The following is a 20,766-nucleotide window of genomic DNA, read 5'->3' as shown; positions in this document are numbered from 1 at the left end:
CAGGGCAACAGGTATTTCCCGCAACATGAAGCGCCCGTCTCGTCAAATGCAACTAGGCCGAAGCTAAGTCGCGGGGTTTCATCGCAGAATCCGCACGGTTTCAGCTGTGGTGTAGAGTGATGTGGCGCATAATAGACGCATCTATGTTAATGTGCGAACCGCGTCGGATTCACCAACCGCACATTGGATGCACCCATCGGCCCTGAACCGGAGCCAGCACATCTGGCTGCTGAGCCACTAGACCTGGGCAAAACGGAATTGCCGTAGCCGCCGACTTAACTGAAGGCGAGTAATCTGCATTCATGTGTCGTTGTTTAATTTAAGTGAAATCCTTTCTTGAATTTCGATAACTACAACGGCAGTATCTTATTTGCATGGCCTATGGAGTAAATTCCGGCGAAAAGTTTGCTGTAATTTTGACACTGATAGCCGGAGTTTCATGAAACTTGGGACTGGTGGTACTCGTAAGATGGGATTAAGGGGGCTTTTCAGCCGATTTTGGAAAGTTGGTAATATGCTACTACTGAGTTCATATGAGCAGATATCGGTATGGGACATATTTTGAGGTCTAATTTATATATAAGCGCATCATCCTGATTTTTTGCAGATTTTTGTGTTGGATAATATTGGAAAATGAGTCCTCTCTCTCTTTAAAGGCGCACATTTTGACTCCTAACTTGCTCACTTTATATATGATGTCAAAACTAACATCAGTTTCGGAAACTTCTAATTGAAATGTTTCATTTGATGCCCCTCATGACTAAAAACGTGCATCTCCTCTTTACATTTATGAAGAGACCCCTTTATTCTCCACGTTTCCACTATTTCGCTCGGATCGGTTTTGTCTTAGAAAGGAACCTGGTCTTCGGATGTACTATCGGCACATTATACATACATTTGTAAATTTGATGATATGACATGATGAAGATAAAATGTTTTGCCGGAAGTAGACTGAGTTCCCTTTTAATCTCTCCTGAAGGGTCCTGCAAAGTTCTATTTGATACTGGTTCCAAATATCCTTAAACCCCAAACAAAAACTTATCAAATGTTTTGTACTCGTACATATTCTATGCTATCGATTGCGGGGATTCCACTTAATCGACTGCGTATCTTCTGTTTCCAAATCAGTTATCCAATCAGAAGTATTTGCTAATATCAGGGGAAAGAACATTTCCAAATTAATTAACTTCAATCTAGAATACATCGAAGAAGAAAAACTCCCGAATTGAAACAGCATTTTTTGCCATAGTTGACGACATCAAATGCAACAAGAACATGTTGTTCAACAATCAAATTCGCAAGGTGAAGTACCAGAAAGCGACAAAACAGCGGGAAGATAACGTTCGCTATGTTCTCGTTGCAATGTGTTGACTATTTAAGTCTTGCGAAATTACCGATCAGGTACAGTAACAGAAGTGAAAGTCATCATGGCAAAGTATTCAGTCTGTACAATCGCATTAGGAGTTTTGTTCTTTATATCTAGGACAGCGTTGGCAGAGCCAAGCGGAAGGATTCTTGCAGGACAGCTGGTAGATACCCTCAGAAGGTTTCCCCACCACGTAACTATCACCCGTGCCGGTACCAAGGGTCAGGAATATTGCAGCGGCTCAATTATTGCTGACAGATGGATCCTCACTTCCCTTCATTGCGTCCCGAATGGCCAGTTTACAGTCCACTTTCAAATGAAGAATTACAACGATTCCCGGAATTCGTACTCAGTTACCATGGATGAAAGCTCTGTTGTCCCTTACCCTACTGGTTTCGACAATATCGCTCTGGTCAAGCTACCAGTTGTTTTACGGTTTTCGGAAGAAGTGGCTCCAATTTCTTATGGGTCAGGCTCAACTGCTGCTAAGGAGGATACTCCGAGCTACAAGCGAAATAATGGATTCGTTGTGATGCCAGGATTCTCGCCCGCTCATGATCAAGGATTGACCTACGGAATGTTCAGATTAATATCGCCTACGGAATGCAAAGCGCGATATGGGAAGTCCTACGATGAATACTTGCAGATTTGTACATTGAGCTGGGATAGCTATAATCACGTTCCATGTGAGGGTAATGAAGGCGGTGGCTTAGTTATTGGTTGGCCGCGGCAGCCACGTCTAGTTGGAATCTTCACATCTCCTTTAAACTGCGTATCAGATATGCCATCAATTTATGTTAATTTGGCGAGATATGAAAATTGGATTAATGAGGTGACCCGTAATGGTTACAAATCTTCTTATTATTACTGGCGTTTTCAATAAAATGGATCGTTTTCTCCTTTAATAAAGATTTCTTTTTTGAACTGGTTCTATTTCTTGAGCAAAAATTTTCAGTCGTATGCAGCCGGTTATGATGGTATGGCAAAAGTCATTTCAACACATTCACAACATTTTGTCCGAGGAGTAGAAATGCTGCCGAGTGAGATCAGGGGTTGCAAAGAGCAGGCCATTATCGACTCGGTGGTTGCAGGACAGGCAGCTAGCGGCCAAAGAAATCTCTATAGACGACATACCGATTAAGGCAAGGCTTTTGACAGCGTCCCGCAAACCTGGCTAGTCAATGTCCTACGGATGTGTGGCATTGATCTGAAACTAATAAAGTTTTTGGCGACAGTCATGGAAGGGTGGCATGTACCTTGTCAATGCGTACATGTGGGGGTACCAACACATCATGGCTCATCCACATACGGAGGGGCATCTTCCAGGGGGAAACATTGAGTCCCCTTTGGTTTTCTGCGGCACCAAATCCCCTTTCATGAATGCTGAATGATGCTAGAAGGGAATGGCTTTGCAATAAAGTATGTGCTAAATGCGAGCTGACGCACATGATGTAGACATGTTTAGCGTGATGTCTGGATGGAAGTGTTGAATCCAAGTCATCCGAAAGGCCATCATGAGCCGCATGACGGACATGGCATTCCGGTTACCTAAAATGCTCACGCGAATTATTCAAACATGGGGATATCGGAATTGTAGGAGATAACATAGAGAATTGTAGTGAAGAAAATAAGAAGCAAAATGAGTATCGTAGCTCCTCCGCCAGTATCTTGTCCTTCAGTTCACGCATCTGGAACTTTCGTGTGGCTCGCGTGCTATTTTACTTATAGAAGGAGGCTATTCGATATCGCATTTCTGATCCGTTCACTGATTTTGCACTGTAGAATTTATTTATTGTAGTCACTCAAGGCGGGAAAATCTGCAGTTTATCGCTTTGCTTGGAGTAAGATCGTCGACCTCGTCATAGGTAACAATTTATATTCTTAGTTTAGGACCCCCTAGCTTCATTTTTTGTCTCCAGAAGGATTTGGTTGATAAGTCACTAGAAATGTCGTTAGTGTTTTGGTCTTCAGCGATATCCAGTGCGGAGTAACTGTATCAATTTTCATGACAAAGACCTTGATCGCGGGTTAGTCCACCTTGCTTTTACGATGAAACAGATGGTTAGAACCTTATATTTCCTTAATTATTCCACGCGTGTGTATATTTATGAGGTATGAGAGAGAAAGGCAAGTCTCTGAACACTATGGAATATTCCAGAATATTCCAGATTTGCTTACGTATCGCAGGACTTCCGCTACCGGATGTGGTGTTATCCGCTGCACACCAGCAGCAACGAACTTATATCTGATGCGTCCGCAGGCTTGGCATTTATGTAGAAAATGTACCGTAGATTCCGCTTTCTCATTACAGGATGCACACGTATGGTCTTGTAAAATTCATAATCTGAACATATATTCAACTAATGAATTATCGTCATCATCAACATGGCAACAATCGGTATATGGTCTAGGCCTACCTTAATAAGGAAATCCAGACATCCCGGTTTTGCGCCGAGGTCCACCAATTCGATATCCCTAAAAGCTGTCTGGCGTCCTAACCAACGTCATCGCTCCATCTCAGGCAGGCTCTGCCTCGGCTTCCTTTTCTACCATAGATATTGCCCTTATAGACTTTCTGGGCTTGATCATGCTCATCCATACGGATTAAGTGACCCGCCGACCGTAACCTATGGAACCGGATTTTATCGGCAACCTGACCGTCATGGTATCGCTTATAGATTTCTTCGTTATGTAGACTACGGAATCGTCCATCCTCATGTAGGGGGCCAAAAATTCTTCGGAGGATTCTTCTCTCGAACGCGGCCAAGAGTTTGCAATTTTTCTTGCTAAGAATCCAAGTTTCCGAGGAATACATGAGGATTGGCAAGATCATTGTCTTATACAGTAATAGCCTTGACCCTATGGTGGCACGTTTCGAGCGGAAGACATTCGATATCCCTAAAAGCTGTCTGGGGTCCTGACCTACGCCATCGCTCCATCTTAGGCAGGGTCTGCCTCGTCTTCTTTTTATACCATAGATATTGCCCTTATAGACTTTCCGGGTGGGATCATCCTCATCCATACGGATTAAGTGACCCGCCCACCGTAACCTATTGAGCCGGATTTTATCCACAACCGAACGGTCGTGGTATCGCTCATAGGTTTCATCGTTATGTAGGCTACCGAATCGTCCATCCTCATGTCGGGGGCCAAAAATTCTTCAGAGGATTCTTCTCTCGAACGCGGTCAAGAGTTCGCAATTCTTCTTGCTAAGAACCCAAGTCTCGGGGGAATACATGAGGACTGGCAAGATCATTGTGTTGTACAGTAAGAGCTTTGACCCTATGGTGAGACATTTCGAGCGCAACAGTTTTTGTAAGCTGAAATAGGCTCTGTTGGTTAACAACAACCGTGCGCGGATTTCACCGTCATAGATGTTATCGGTTGTGATTTTCGACCCTAGGTAGGAGAAATTATCAACGGCCTCAAAGTTGTAGTCTCCTATCTTTATTCTTCCCATTTGAACAGTGCGGTTTGATGTTGTTGGTTGGTTGGTTTTCAGTGCTGACGTTGCCACCATATACTTTTTTTGCCTTTATAGATGTGCAGCCCAACATCTCGCGCCAATTGCCACCTGCTCGATTTGGATGAAGGCAGTTTATACGTCTCGGGTGGTTCTTAAAGAGGATCGTACCTCTTGCATTTACATCAGCATCACGGATCACTTTCTCGAGGGCCAGGTTAAAGAGGACGCATGATAGGGCATCCCCTTGTCTTAGACCGTTGTTGATGCCGAATGGTCTTGAGAGTGATCTTGCTGCTTTTATTTGGCCTCGCACATTGGTCAGGGTTAGCCTAGTCAGCCTTATCAATTTCGTCGGGATACCAAATTCTCTCTTGGCGGTGTACAATTTTACCCTCGTTATGCTATCATCCTGCTGACTTGTTGGTAAAACTTGCGCTTGTTGCGGTTACTCCCTGTACTTTTCTAATTTACAGACCTGTTGGTTCTCCCGTGCTACCTTTTTCTTTTCATTACTCGGTATGCAGCATTCTTCCACCCCCGTTACTAGCTTATATTCCAACTTTTTTTGCGGCTGGGGCCAAGCATCTTTGTGGCCGTATCAATGATAACGTTCTTCAGGTGGTTGTGAAGATCATTTGTTGATGCTTCATCTCCAGGTCCTGTGTTGACTGCGGTTATTGCGGCATTCATTTCCCTCCTCTAGGTGTCGCGGAGGGCTGTGTTGTGGATGACTTCAGTGTTAACTCTCACCTGATTGTCAGAGGAGATTCTAGGTGGTGTTGTTATTCGAGCTCGGGGCACCATGCCAACGAGATAGTGATCCTAGTTCTGACATTCATCAAGGCTGAGAGGTGACGGCGTTTGATCAACACTTGGTCAATTTGGCTGAAAGTGGTCCCATCTGGAGAAGCCCACGTGTGTTTGTGGACCGCTTTCCGCTCAAACCAGGTACTTCCAACAACCATTTCGTGTGGCACTGCTAATTAAATAATCCGCAGTCCGTTATCATTTGTATTTTGGTATAAGCTATGGGAGCCAACGTACCGCTTGAATACGGGCTCCGTCCCTACTTGACTGTCGAAATCTCGAAGAATGATTTTGATATCATATCTAGGACAGGCTTCGAGGGTCCGCTCAACTGCCTCGTAGGAAGTATCCTTCTCTTACTCTGTAGTCTCCTCTGTAGGGGCGTGAACGTTTATGAGGCTTATATTTCTAAACTTGCCTCGCAAATGCAGAGCGCATTGCCTTTCACTTATATTTTTGAAGCCGATAACAGCAGGTTTAATTTTTTGGCTGCCTATGAAACCAACTACGAGCACATGGTTTACTGAATGGCCGCTGTAATATATGCAACGCTGTTACATCAGCCTTATATTGGGATTGGGTATCGGCTAGCTGCACAGCAGCATTCGGTCTGTACAGGGAGCGCATGCTCCATGATAAAATGCGCAAATCGTTGATCCGTTGTCGTTGCCGGGTTCGTCATTTTGAAATCCATCCTGTCCGAGGCTCCTGTTGTGCTTTCGTAGCAAGTTGTTTTCCGTGTAGGGTTGTCAGCCCTACCCAAGCCTTAACCTAGAGTACCAGTTGGTACATCATTCTCCTTCTGCAGTATTTCATAAAGAAAGAACTCCCAGCGGTCACCACGTGGAGGTGGAGATAGAATTTGGTAGTAGAGCTGTTGGTGTTGGTTCAGCAGGTGTTTCCCAGGTCTTATGCTCTATAGTGGGTACAAATCCACGTTTCGCCCTGGGACCTATACTACCTTTTGACTGCCCTAACTAATGCTCTCTTCTCGTTTTTGTTCGAGTGATATACTGCTGTACTCTGCTGCTGAGTGATATTGCTGCAGAACCATACTCTGTTTTTGAGCCCATCGGTGTACGAGACCTCCGTATATTCCGTCATACATTCCTTTGGTTCGTTTCAGTTTTCTCTACGTTCGCGGATAACTTTACAACTTCTACTAATCAGGTATGTGGGGATCCGAGAATCAGAAGGTATTACAAAGACTAGATGCCTGTAGACATAACTCATCCATTGATCTCTGCCCCTTGCGTCCATTGTCTTCTCACAGGTCTAAATGAGTTAGTTTATGAGCTGCTTTCATTGCATTGCCTTGAATATACTACATATTGCAACGGCTTAAAATTGAGTAGAAGTTGCGCTTATGGTACCGGTAATACCCAGACATAAGAACACAAGACAGTGCGATTAAATTACTGTGAAAATGCTTTTGTTTCACGTTAATACACCACACTATATACGCATAAGTGAACTTCGGCGTAATGATATGTATTATTATTAACATACATGAGGCGTAAGTCACCTTGTCGAGCCAAAATTCGCCTACACAGTACATAGCTCGCTTCGTTTTTATCTCTGCATGTTCGTTCTGGACAAGCTTTTTGTCTAGCATAACTCCTAGATATTTCACTTCTTCGGAGAGTTGAATGGTTGTACCTCTTATCTCTGGGAGGCAAGAACTACTCAGTTTCCTCCTTTCTGTATATAATACCATTGTGGTTTGTTACGTATTTAAAGAGAAAGTCCATACCTGAGGCCCTCACTAATTGTAAATCAAATCAACAGTGCAACCTGATTTCTCTACCAGAAGTTCTGCGTCGGATCCTTTACTAGCTCCGCCTCCCTAGCTCTTCGAACTGTTTATGGCTCGTCTAATCCCCTCTTTGGCAACATCCGTAAAATTCACGCCCACAAAAAAACACAGCGGGTGCCTTCGGCAGTAATCCGCTAAGCATGCTGGATGGGTAACCCGCAAAGTTCACCCCAATATCCTTTCGCTTCCGTTACCGAGAACTACATTGTCGGGACGTTTTGCTATGATTCATTGAGTGATCTGAAGAAACTGCGCTGGTTCCTCTCGTACGTTGTATTTTGGATACGTCTGGAGTGACTTTTGCTATACCGTCGCATCTAACTGCGTACGACAAAAAGCTTTAATGTGCCCAGAATTTCAACTACGACTGTGTCACTGGGGACGGCCTAGTTTCGGTAAACCCTTTGCACTTTATTCTTCACCTGTCTGCTGGCATTACCAGAGCTGTGTTGAGTCAGCCTAGCATTGTCCGAAAATTCTATACACGCTCTTTGGAAATCTTCCCGAACCTCAACGGAGACTTCAGTTGGACGGTGATGAAGTATGTTTCGGCGACTACTGAAACTGTTGCCGCAGTGCGACGTGGTGTTGCGTGGTGGAGCGATAAGATGTTGTACCTGTTGTTCCGTTATTTTGTAGTAGGAGCGAATGATAAAGAGGTTCATCTTCACAGTCCATTTCATCCGCTGCCTATGCAAACCTGCTGAAGTAGTCGTCACAGATTATGGCGAAGCAGTTGTAGCTGGCGGAGCCATGTTCCTGGTAACCGGGCGCCTAGACGTCGAACGGCCCCAGGATTAGCAGTTTCGACGCCGTGCTGTCCATAACGGGACCCCGACTCGGTCGCCAAGACAGACGACTCCCGCCGGTTATTCGTGCCGGACTTTAAATTTTTCCCTCTTCTCATTTTTTGCGATTGCATTTTATACTTAACTGCGTCGGGTTGTGATAGCTTCCTCAATGAGTGATCTGCAGAATTGCAAAATCCCTGCACTTCCCTCACCTACCCCTTGAAACGCTGTGGTGGCGTATAGGCATTCAGACTGAAGCTATCTATCCCGCTTCCTTTCACAACCAGGTTTGGGACCGGTTACGACGGAGTTTTATTTTTCAATTTTTTTTCTTAATTCTGCTTTCATATACTCCGCGGTCTTCAATGTAAAGAACTGCTTGAACGCTTACTTCTTTTTCTGGCCTTTTAAGTCTTGTTTATTCGATTTTCGAATTCGTTTGCTGAGATGAGTCTTTTCGAATTTGCTTATCTTTTCTCTGGTGGCATTGAAACATCCTGTCGACCTCAAGAAACCCTATCTTTGCCCATACATTAGTAGGGGTTGATCTTAAAATGCATGGATGATATAAAGGGAGCATATTTCATGGCTAATACCAGCCCTTTTCTTTAGTACAGAACGTCTTCGTGTTTAATAAATCCCAAACCCATCGATATTTTCACTCCAAGGGGCGTAAAATGCAATTTATCATCAGTTCTTTTAATTCTTCCTGGAACAGGATGACTTCCTATTGCTACCGACATCCATTATCGAAGGGAAAATCCGCATCCATCGCAAAATTATTTAGAAGAATCAAGAAGTAATTATTTGGCCAAAAAATAATTGATCGCTTACATATCTTTGCATTTTCAAAATAAGATAGGATTCCTTTTCTGTTTACGATTGATTCTTCTTCTGATTTTTCAGCTTCTGTTCGAGAATAAGGAGCATTTACCTTTCCTGTCTAAGCAAGGAATTCCTGAAATATTTTTTAAATTAACTTCCAAGAACTCCGAGTGATGAAAGTCCTTGCAGTGGAAACAGGAGCGCAGTGCATCATAGAAGAAACTTTAGTGCAGTATTTGATGGAGTTTGAGGTGACTTACTGTTAAGAAATTCCTTTCACATATTGAATAATGCTTCTCAAGAGAAACACAACTTCCTGTGAATATATGCACCCAGGTTTCTACTACTTCTCCCCAACTTTTTCAAGGGTAGGTGATTGACAATTTTTTTTTGCAGCCAAACCACTGGAGCTATTTTGAAGCTTTCAAGACCACGTGTACTTCCCTCCACCTGTGTTTGCCACGGTCAAAGCTTTCTTTCCAGCCATGAATTTTCCCACTGGAAAGAGCACGCATGCTCTAACATTTTCCCGGGAAAATGGAAAATCTGGAAAAAACGTTTCCACAGGTGTTGAAAAAGTGAATAAGAACAACTAGTTGAGCTCTCCCCGGCTCAGTTCAGTCGGTGTCTCAATTCGGTCCATTTCGGTCGGTTTGCCAAGAAAAGTGATATCTCTAGCCACAGACAAATTGCATATATTCACACAGGAAACTACAGTAAAGCGACTCTAGGGAAATCCCCCTAGTCTAGCGATAAGTCTAGGATTGGATTGTGGCAGGGCTCACGAGAGCAAGGACAAGAGAATCAGATTCCGGGATGCCCAAACCGTGCGATGTGCACTACTTGTTGCTCGTCGATGACAATGGTGATGTTGGTGGTGCATTGATAGTGGAGTGTGGTGGCTGGTGTGATTATTGATGAGAAATGCGTTGCCAATGAGCAAAGATTGGACGGTGTGGTAATTGAAAGTTCAAAAAGTAACGAATAATACGAAACGGAAGTGGTTTGTTGGTGGTGGAGCAAATTACTGCATTGTAGCCGTTTAGGAGGTTTCGTCTCGACGGGAAAAGCCTGGGAGCAGATTTATGGTGTAAGTACGAGAAACTTAGCCCGGGGAACTTGCTCCACACTATTTCCCCGGGGAAGTTTTAATAGTTATATATCATATAAGTGAGTCGTGATTGCTACACTTGGTTGCTTCTCTCCCGGGTCTTGGAATGGGAGTTTTTATGGCAGTTTCGTGGAAGTTTCATGTTGTGGTTTAAGGTTGTGCTGTTGATTTTGAAATGTGGCTCAAATAATTTTTGATTATGAAAGCTTAGTTTGTTTAGTTTTAAGATCCAGTGATCCTCAGGATTAACTTGATTTGTATTTTGTTTGTTAGCGACCTTTAGCAATCATGAAAAAGGAAATGGCTCCTTTTATTGGAGAAAAATAGCTCTGATGAAAGCAATGGATTGAATCTTTAGAAAAGAAGAGTGATGAAAGACGCTAACTGCTTTTCTACATGTTCACATCATTCTGGTCCTTTGAGAGAATCATAAGTTTCGCTGTTATCAGAAAAAACGTTGGTAGTTGAACACGAGGTCAGGGTCAAGAACATGCAGGTCAGCTATTCGAGCTCCGCCTTACTGGAATGGTTATACCTGCTGTTGTGGTTGCTAGGTCAGGTATTGAATGGGATCTGCTCCAGTGCATAAAACAAACTCTTGATTTGTTCCATTAAAATTTTCTTCAGTATGAAAGACTAAATCAGGGTGCAAAAGGGAAGTTCGAACTAATCAAGTTGTTAACCAGATTCTTTGATACAGTAGTTACAGTTGCATGCTAATTGTGAGATCCATATTGAGGTCCATCCACCTCTGAAGGCTTTTTCCACATTTAGGAGAAACATCAATACCAGTAAAAAACTATCACTGAATTCTAGATCGCATAATACTATATACGAAATGTGACAAATATAAAAGATATTGGGTATGAATCCAATTTTCCTTTGCAGCCTACTTTCAGTTTTATTTAATAGTTGAGTTCATCTGATATAATGCGTTTACTTTTTTAACTTCATCGGGTCAGCAGCTCTAAATTGAATTATTATTTATCTATTGCACTGTATCTTTCTCTCAAAGGTATATTTATATATATTTGTGCCTTCTGAAGGACTATTTGTCTGAAGAAATAGAAATAGAAATAGCAAGGAGTCTTTCAAAACTTTGTTCCTGGCTAGGCTCAACCAACGCTTGTAGACCTTTAGGCAATTATTCTCGCAATTTATTAACTCCTTACTGTATCTTTTATTAGAACATTTGAGTAGAGCTCACAAATGACTACCTTCAAGAAGCCGTTGTAAGATTTACTTCGTAAGAATTCACCTATCTTTCTTCTTCCGCAGTTTAGGTCACCTGGTAAAATTTTCCGGAAAAAGACTTTAGTCAAGTGTTACACTCTTAAAAGTAAACGCTAAGCTTTGAGTTCTAAGGACACTTTGCATTGAATATATGCAAAAATAAAAAAAACTTTATTAGCGGGGAAAGCGAAGCCTACGGCATTGCTTGATAGCAAATTCCAACTCGTCCATGATACACCCCGGCGGCATGTTAATAGTGTAGGGCACATTCGCAGGCTTTGAATAGATTAGCGTTTCTGTACTCCCTGCGTTAAGCCACTAGGCAAAATGCATTTAATCGTGCGCTAACATATGCAGGTACACAGCAATACAATTCGATTTTCTAAAATATACGATGAGGAATGTCAAGGTAAGAATAGGTTGGGACGTGTGCCCACTTAGGAAGCAATATCTCTCAAGAAATGCTTCAGATGCCTCGATTTTGGTCACTTTGCAGCAGCATGTACTAGTAAGCACGATAGATCGAGAAGGCACAGGAAGTGTGGAGAAGGGGGCCATCTTATCAAAGATTGCACTGGTCCAGAGAATAGACAACCTGCACGATACGAGTGATGGCAGGTATCCTCCGGGGAGCTGAATCGTAGGGATAAATAAGGTTGATACTAATCAACCTCAACCATTGCAGGAGCAGCTGAAAACTTACCCTCGCACATCATTCGAGAGCCGAATGTATTGAATGAAATTATGGTAGTGGTACGTGGGTGAAAGACTCATCTGGAAATCTGAGGGTTGGGCAGAGCTGATAACTCTACACGAAAAACAACTTATTACGAGGCCACAAAAGGAGCTCGGATTGGACTGACAACACAACGATGAACCCAAAAACAAAAACGGAACAACGATTTGCGCATTTTCTTATAGAACTTGCGCTCCCTGTACAGACCGAAAGCCGCCCAGCAGCTAGCCGATATCCTGTCCCAGTATAGGTCTAATGTAACATTACTACAAGAGATGCACTCGACAGGGACCGGTTTCCTGGAGAAGAAACCAAGTGCTCGGATTAGGTTTTCTAGTGAGCCAAAAAATGAAACCTGCTGTTAAGCGAACGGCTAAGCATTATGCGCTTGCGAGGCAAATTTAGAAATATAAGCCTGAAGAATGTTCACGCCCCTATAGAGGCAGCTGCAGAGTGTACATTTTGGGTAGAAATTTTGAACAAAACTTGGTATGATCATTTAAAGACGTTAATTATTATTGAAAGACGTTAATTATTAATAATGTGTAATCTGGAAGGAAAAGAAACTCAGAAATGGGGTAATGAAGTGACAAAAAATGATATGTAGTAGAAAAAGGAGGAATGCCGCGTGATTTTTTTTCAGCAGTTCGGGACAGAAACTAAAGAAACGCCGATGATCCGCATTTCGTGAAATCAGCGAATAATGTAGTATTCGCTTATAGTTTGTAGTTTTAAGCGGCTAGCAGCAATCTGTTCTGCATTTAATTCGTCTATTATTTATCCAATTTCACGCTTGACTGGTGCACGCTTTTTCGTATTCTCTGATTAAGTTGCAAAGGGTCCTGGTGACTCTCGTAGGAGGAAATGCCCTGTTTGTTGAAGCACTAACTGCACCTACAACGGATTAATTGCAACGAGCGGATGGTACTGCATTTACATTTGACTTTTCCTGGCCCGTATTGGTCTTGGCAAGCTATCTCAGCCTTATTTTTCATCCTTTACAGAGCGCTGATGCGTTCCTTTTCAAACTCAGTTTTCCAGTTTTCTTGACTGTCCCTAGAATGAATGGGTTTTTTTAGGTTTTATCTGAAACAAAACCATGTTGAAATCGGTTCAATGTCTGTCTGTCCGTCTGTGTGTCTGTCTGCCTGTCATACCCGATTTAGTCGGAAATGGCTGAATCGATTGTCACGAAAGTTAGTGCAGCGAGTGGCATCATTTTGCGTTGGGATTAAGGAGGTTTCTCATATAAGCGAAAGGGGGAGCACATTTTTTCACTAAATATAGTCATGCGGGGTATCAGATGAAAGGGCTCGTTTATTACTTTTCGAAACTGATCTTATTTTTGATATTGGGTGAAATACAGGAGAGTGAAGACGTCAAATATGCGCTCCAAAAAGAGAAACAGGTCTCGTTTCCAGAACCTATCCAACCGAAAAATCTGAAATCTGAAATCTTGTATGGATTGACTAATCGCGGTCATAATTAAGCCGTGGATCATGTTTTAGGCAATTATTTTGTTCGTTTTTGAGTGAAATAAAGTTGCCGGTATTGTTCTTTGTATATGGGTTTTTTTCTCCCATCTTTGATTATGTTTAGGTCGAAAGATAGTACTCCTACCTCCTTTCAGTGCCACTGTAGACTTTATAACATTCGAAATAAATTTCGAATATTGTTAACTCCGCTGCGCCACAGAGGTATGTTCACCTGCAATGGCTGGTATCCTTAAGTACTACTTAAATGATTCTGAAAATAATTATTGGGTCCTCGTGAAGGCGATAAGGAGAAAGGCGACCTTAAAATACATACAAACGGCAGAGAGGTACCAAAAGTAGTGTTCATTCCGAAAACAGACACCCTAAATCTAGCATGGAAGAAAGAAAGTTAACTTAAACGACACTGTTTCAGTTAACGGAGGTACTACTCATTCTGGTATGCATATGGAAGATGGTTTCTACAATACATCAAATGTGGAATTACAGAACGCTACTGTTCGTAAAGAAAAACAGGAACACCCTATCAGAGTGGAATTATGCGGGGTTTCCAACGATTAATTAATTGAAGTAATAAAAACTTGTTGTTTCTTTTTCGTTGGTGTGGGTATTTATTCTTGCAAATACCGATATTTCGGGAACCACTTGTTCCCTTCATCAGTGCAAACAAGCCCAGCCACCCAAGCTTTTTGGAAGAGAATAATGCAGGAAAACACTGCCAACCATTTGACACTAGTTCGTAGGCATGAATACAAACCGTGGATGTTCATATGGTGAGAATCTATCACCGTAAGGGTGGAATCCCATGTGAGCCTCTGAGCACTCAGACCATTGTGGTCCATTGTTCTCGATTGCCTCGTCTAACGGAATATCCAGAATTCGTTTACGTGTCACAGTATTTTATCTGCACCAAAAGTCTCATGCGTCTATAGTCGAAGCACTCACATAGAACATGTTCCGTGGATTCAACTTCCTTATTACAGGATGGACTCGTTAAATCCTCATCCTGAGCATAGGTCCAGCTAGTGAATCATGGCCAGTCAAAATGCCTCAATATTTCTGCAAGCCTTCCTGTTTTCGACAGATCAACTTTGTTGTGTTTAGAAACATTAAGGCTTTTGTTACCAGTTTTCCCGAATGGTGTACTCTCAAGAAATTCTGAACTGACACAACTCAAAAGTTTGTTAATATATCATCTGGTTTCTTAAGGGAGGTAAACTTGGCCAATTCATTCGTTTTAAGGACTTTGCCCTATACTGAAGTCTCTTTTTCGCCTATATAGGGAGAGGGACTAAACCCTATTTCACCTTATATTCAGACTGGGAATTCGTGTAGTTTAATCAGTCCCATTCTTACTGCTTCTTCAAACACGAATCCGTCATTGGATTACAACGTATTCGCCTGTAATTGTCGGAATATGTTTTAAGTAACTGACTACACTTCATATTTTTTGACATAAGCTTTGTCTCAAATGTAATAGAAAACAGTTAGAAATACATGCCACGGTCGGTTTGAACCCTACTGGTATCAGCAGTTTTCCATTGCACTCTACCGGTTCTGTCACGTTCGCTTTCTCAGAGAACTGTCGTATTTGCCGATGCATTAATTCACATGTGCCTACCCGCAAACAGCCTCTTCTCTTCAAGCTCAAATACATTTCAGATTCTTCTTTAGATTTTTGGTAGCAACTGCTAACTACCATTTAAAAAAACCCTTTCTTCGACTTGCTCAGGCATCACGGTGGCATCCGATGACATTGCGGCTCCTTTCCGGAATCCGCGGAAGACAGATTGCCGACCTATAAAATAGAACTCAGCGGCCAAGCCCACGCCCTGGGAACTGCATCAAATTCATTGCATGGATTGAGAAGACGCCAAAGGAGGTTAAAACATCATGGTGGAACTTGAATTTGGTAAAACAGACAAGAACGGCAAGCGTGCTTTTCAAAAGAGCTGTGAAGTTTGATTCAGTCGCTGGCTGGAATCGGTATAAAGAGGCACAGAAAGCTCTGAAGAAAGTCGATCATCATGACGACGCTTCTACGCAGAAACTAATTCTCCTACAGCAGAAGCGGATTCTTCTTAAAGGACGTAGCAAGAACTTGGGTTATTTACGTTTACGGAGAACGAAGAAACGGCAAACCATTTGACATAAGCGCACTTCCCAGGCATCATCCAAAATCTTAACATCTGGCCGACAGGTGCACACATCTCTCAGCCGAGACACTGGACTCTGGCATGTAAAGTAGTATCACTGGAGCGAGGAAAATGGGTTTTTAACTCGTTCCATAGATACAAGTCTGCAGGTCCGGATGTCATGGTTCCTGCTCTAGTAATAGATGGCGTTATGTGAAGGTAGTATTTATTCCTAAACCAGGGAGAGTCACCTACACGAACGCAAAAAACTTCCGACCGATCAGTCGGACTTCCTTTCTGCTAAAAGGATTGGAAAGATTAGTAGATCGGTTGTTAAGGGATGCGTACATCACTTGGTGGCTACATCTGTGTAGACAACACCTACGCCTAGCATAAAGGCAAATCTACGGAGACAGCACTACATGCCCTGGCGACGAAAACTGATAAGGCGATGTTCGATGAAGAATACGCCTCAGGCGCATTTAGGGACATTAAAGGTGCCTTCAATTGTACCTCATTCGAGGTGGTTTGTGACGCGGCAAGGCAGCATGGAATCGACCCGCTGTTAATCAATTGGATTCTTCGCAAGCTGGAGGAGGAAAGTCTGTTGATTCAGGATGTCTTAGGAGCTGCCTACTCAGCACTGGACTACTGAACAACATCGAAAATGATGCAGACTGCTCTGGTGCTGTAGGACTGCGATAGGTAAGACCTGAAGACTTTCACATGAACGGATTCATTGGATGTGTATATCCGTAATAAAACCCAATTTGATGTATTCATTCATCGTCTGGCGGTCGTGACCGAACTTTACTGGCAGCAGGAAGCTGCTAACGCAGATTTAGAGGCTCAGTTGCCTAAGTATTACTGGAGCAATGACTACTACGCCGACTGCGGCACCCAAAGCTATCCTTAATCTACCCCCCATTGATTTGAAGGTGAAACGAAAAGCAGACAACGACGCAGATAGACTCAATACCATTGGCGGGTGGAAAGGCGGTCACTCATTCGGCCATACGTCCATCTGGAAATTCCTTGAAAAATATCCGGAAGCTCTGGTGCCGGTCGATTATATGGTTTCCAGATTTGCCTTTGAAATGATATACTCTGTCGTAATCACCAAAAGAGGAGGATGGTCGATAAATGGCTAAGAATCTTTTTGGATTACAAACTTGATGATTTTCACCGACGGGTCAGTTATGGAAGACGGATCAGGCGCAGGGGTATTCTCGGGTAATCCGACCTCTGGCAAAAATGACGATCATATTCTAGGCGGAGATATATACGATTTCAATGGCAGCAGGAGAATGTATGCGGCAAGATTGGTGGGTTCGAATCAGTTCCAACAGTCAGGCAGCATTATCAACCCTAAACAGTAACGACATATCAAGCTAGTTGGTATGGAGTTGTGATCAGGTGCTGCTAAAACTTGGCCCACTGGGCAATGTGAGGAGGAGGAAGAGACAATCCTGCATTTCCTATGCTGCTGCCCTGCCTCCTCAGATCTCAGATAAAGGCACTTCGGTAAGGTTTTCTTCAATGAAGAATCAGTACACGCTCTGCCTCAAGAGAATGTTCTCAGATTCGCAAAAGCCTGTGAAGGCGGTAGGCGGGAAGCCATTAGAGTTAGATAGGTGATGTATGTGATATTATAGTGATATCATCTTAAAGTATGATATTGCATTACCATCACTGATCTCGATTCATACATGACAACATTACCTGACATTACCGCATTAGGAAGCATCAACGCATCATTGCATTACCAAGCATTACGCATTATCGTAATATAGCATCACCTAACATTAAAGCTCTTCGTAGTACAAATCGCGGCGGCAGTTGTCAATGATGATGCTGGCTTCGGGCTGCCTTTGAGCTTGCTTTAGGTTTGTTTGAGGCTTGATTCAAGCTGGCTTTCTGGTTGGCTTTGGGCTAAAATATAATGTTAATGGTAATGGTAGGAGGAGCTATTTATTAGGCGATTTATGGGGATTGTACAATGGGTCTAACAAAGGCCTGAGTGCTCGGAGATGCTGCTCCTCTCAATAAACTAAGCTAACTATACCCAAGATAATGGAGTAACTACACAATAAATTTGTTTTGAATAAAAAATAGAAGTCCTACGTAAAATGTTATCGGTTACTTACAATCATACAGGTAGACACCATCTGACTGGCAAGAAAGTACCAATGTTTCAATATGGAAAAAGAAAGGTAGTTCAGCAGAATATTCAAATTACCGTTCGATCCGATTACTTTCACATACCATGAAGATTTTTGAAAGCATTCTACACAGCCGTATCCGTGAAATCGTTGAAATAACTGTGAATTAAGCAGGATTTGTCTAAACCTGCGGAATTACTGACGCAATACACGCTGCGCGGTTACTCATAGAGAAACACCGTGAGCAACATCACCCTCTTTACATTACATTTTTGAATCTAGAGAAATCGTTTGACCGTGTGCCATACAAACTCATCTGGTATGGTTTACGACAACACTTAGTGCCAGAAGAACTCGAGCGCTGGGTTCAATTGCTCTACCACGATCCGAAAAGTAAAGGTCGAAGTATGGTAAGTGTATCAAAACCGCTTCGTCTCTCTGTTGGTGTTTATTAAGGAAGCGCCGTCTCACCACTCCTCTACTACGTTCTAACGTTCAGCGCCCTACACACTGCTTTATGCAGATGATGTCTTCCTAGCATCTAATAGCGAAAATAATCTCGAGCAACTTGTCGAAAAATGGAATGATCGCCTCATGCAATACGGTCTCAGATTGAATCTAAACAAAACTGAATTTTTGACGACCGATCCCCATGAAGAAGGCACAATCACTGTCAGCGGCATTTAAATATCTCGGTCCATCGCTATCAGCCAATGGAGAACTGCGTTATGAAATTACTTCACGCATTAACGCAACCTGGATGAAGTGGCGTTTCACAACTGATGTTCTTTCTCAACGGTGGCTTGATACGCTGGATGGGGATTTAAAAGCCTCGAGATTGCACCCAGATCAGACATTCGATAGAGCCAAATGTCGAAGCCGATCACAACGAGCCGACCCTGCTTGTGAACGGGACAAAGGCTGAAGAAAAAGAAGAAGAGGAAGTAGAGAAAAAATAAAGATATTTTTCACCAACCAGTAGAAGTTTAACTCATGAGACTTTCAAAAGTTGAAAACATTTATAGTCAGGTCTGTTGATTTGATATTGGGGGTACTTAGTCCTCTTGATACCCAACAGAAATATAAATATTGCTTCAAACTTTTCTCCTACCCACTTTACTTACCTCACTGATGGCTACGTACTCTAAAAATGCAGAACTTTTCCGGTTGTATGAAAACTAATGTTGACTCTAGAAGCCATAAAATTGGTCGATGAATATTTTCGGGTCCTTGAAGAAAACTACTTCAGGAAAGAAAACCAGGATCTTGAGAAAAGTTGGGTCAAGGGTTTGTATCAATGTCGAAAGCTTCTATCTAAATTAATGGTTTTTATTTTACTTATTATGGTAAAAGAAGTTCGATGGGTTCGTTGAGAACTACTCTCTCAAAAGTGGAGTGAAGGAACTATATTGACAAGAAGTATGGTTGGAAAAATTTCCATTGGGTCATATGGGAGAAGCTAGATTAATTCTACATGCTAGTATAACACGGCGTGATATTCAGATCCTCTTGTCAGAGAAGGACTACAGTGGAACCTAATATATTTTCCACAATTCCATCATGTTTCATTCATTCCCTCATGACCCATAACAAATTTCAATCATCATCCCCCATAAACAACTTGAGTACAATAAATCTTTCCCAAAAAAGATTTGGATACACACATAGGAGCAAATTTATGCTTTCCTTATCAAATTACCTTTCTTGGAAACACGATGGAAAATGAGCACTGCGTGCACCGGGTGTACATATAAATGTCCCACGTGCAACCACAGAATAAGGACGAAAGGAAGAGGAAATCGAAGTTCAAATGAGTTTCATGCACCTGAGGCACTTGAAAAATTCTTTCGCGAAAATCCAATTACAAGGTCAAGGTTGAATTTTCCTCGAACTGTCTGCAGGCAGTAGATTGGCGTAGGAAGAAGATCAACAGCCTACTTAAAAGGGCGAGGTAGGAAGACAGGAAAAGAGCAGGGCAATTTGCGGATGGCTTTTATTTTGTCAGATTGAACCGAGTGCTAAAAGGAATGTAATGAATACTTTGTTATTCATGCATTAGCTCAGGTAACTTTGTGGGTTGCTTTAATTTTTTGAGTGCTCCTCAACTGTCTCCTACTAATCTTTGATGGTACCTTTAAGAAGAACTGGAACTGGAAAGTTGCTTTATTGATCTCACACATCCGTTTTGGGAGGCATTCAGTGACATTATTGGTGAAGTTTATTTTGTAGGCCTCAAATATCTGTGTCCCGGAGCGTTTGTAATTTGTTCTACATCTTCGTATTAAAGATTGCTGGTACAAGTGAATCAACTACGAATGTTTATTCAAAAGCTAAGCTTTTATTTTGTGGGGCTTTGTATTATTACAATTCAACGAAACTACACTTAAAAAAAAGCCAAGGATTGCCCCTAATACATTAGGCTATCAAAAAAACATTCAGACTTCTCCTGTTTTATTATGAAGTATCATAACTTTAAAATGATTAATTGCATCTGGGAGCTCCTTTCTTGTTTGACAGTTGATGGATTAGCTGGCCATTTATGGTCAGTTTTATTGACGATTTATGGGGTGCGTTGCTTGAACATTTATTTGAAAGCAGAAGTAAATGAAATTTCTAAGAAAATTTGGAATGTTCAGCCATTTTACTGCAATGGGGGAGGCTATATATATGTATCTCAAACGTGTGAAAAGATTGATGCTTTTTCTGGTGAAGCTACTATCCAAAACCGTTGCCAGGAAGTGGTTTGCTCACTTTCCCTCTGGAAATGTTAAAATGATGATGTACCTCGCTCTGGTCGACCTTTAACCAGAAAAGGTCAATGAAAA

The 20,766-nt window shown here is 42.2% G+C and overlaps 2 protein-coding genes across 5 annotated transcripts in view; both read left to right on the top strand.

The window, feature by feature from the left end:
- Nucleotides 1-1,724: 1,724 nt before the first annotated feature.
- LOC119654057 (plasma kallikrein-like) lies at nt 1,725-2,249 on the top strand. Its single transcript, XM_038059222.1, has one exon. The coding sequence runs from the start codon at nt 1,725-1,727 to the stop codon at nt 2,247-2,249; it is 525 nt and encodes a 174-aa protein (XP_037915150.1).
- Nucleotides 2,250-9,705: 7,456 nt separating this feature from the next.
- Nucleotides 9,706-20,766, top strand: part of LOC119656024 — a 260,457-nt gene continuing 249,396 nt past the window's right edge. For all 4 annotated transcript variants that reach the window (XM_038062287.1, XM_038062286.1, XM_038062289.1 and 1 more), the window contains exon 1: nt 9,706-10,161. The gene's annotated coding sequence lies outside the window, so the exon portion shown is untranslated. The remainder of the gene's footprint in view (nt 10,162-20,766) is intronic.

Source organism: Hermetia illucens, chromosome 4 (assembly GCF_905115235.1).
Source record: "Hermetia illucens chromosome 4, iHerIll2.2.curated.20191125, whole genome shotgun sequence".
Lineage (NCBI taxonomy): Eukaryota > Metazoa > Arthropoda > Insecta > Diptera > Stratiomyidae > Hermetia > Hermetia illucens.
The sequence above is the reverse complement of the archived record's forward strand: the minus strand, read 5'-3'. Positions and strand labels throughout refer to the sequence as shown.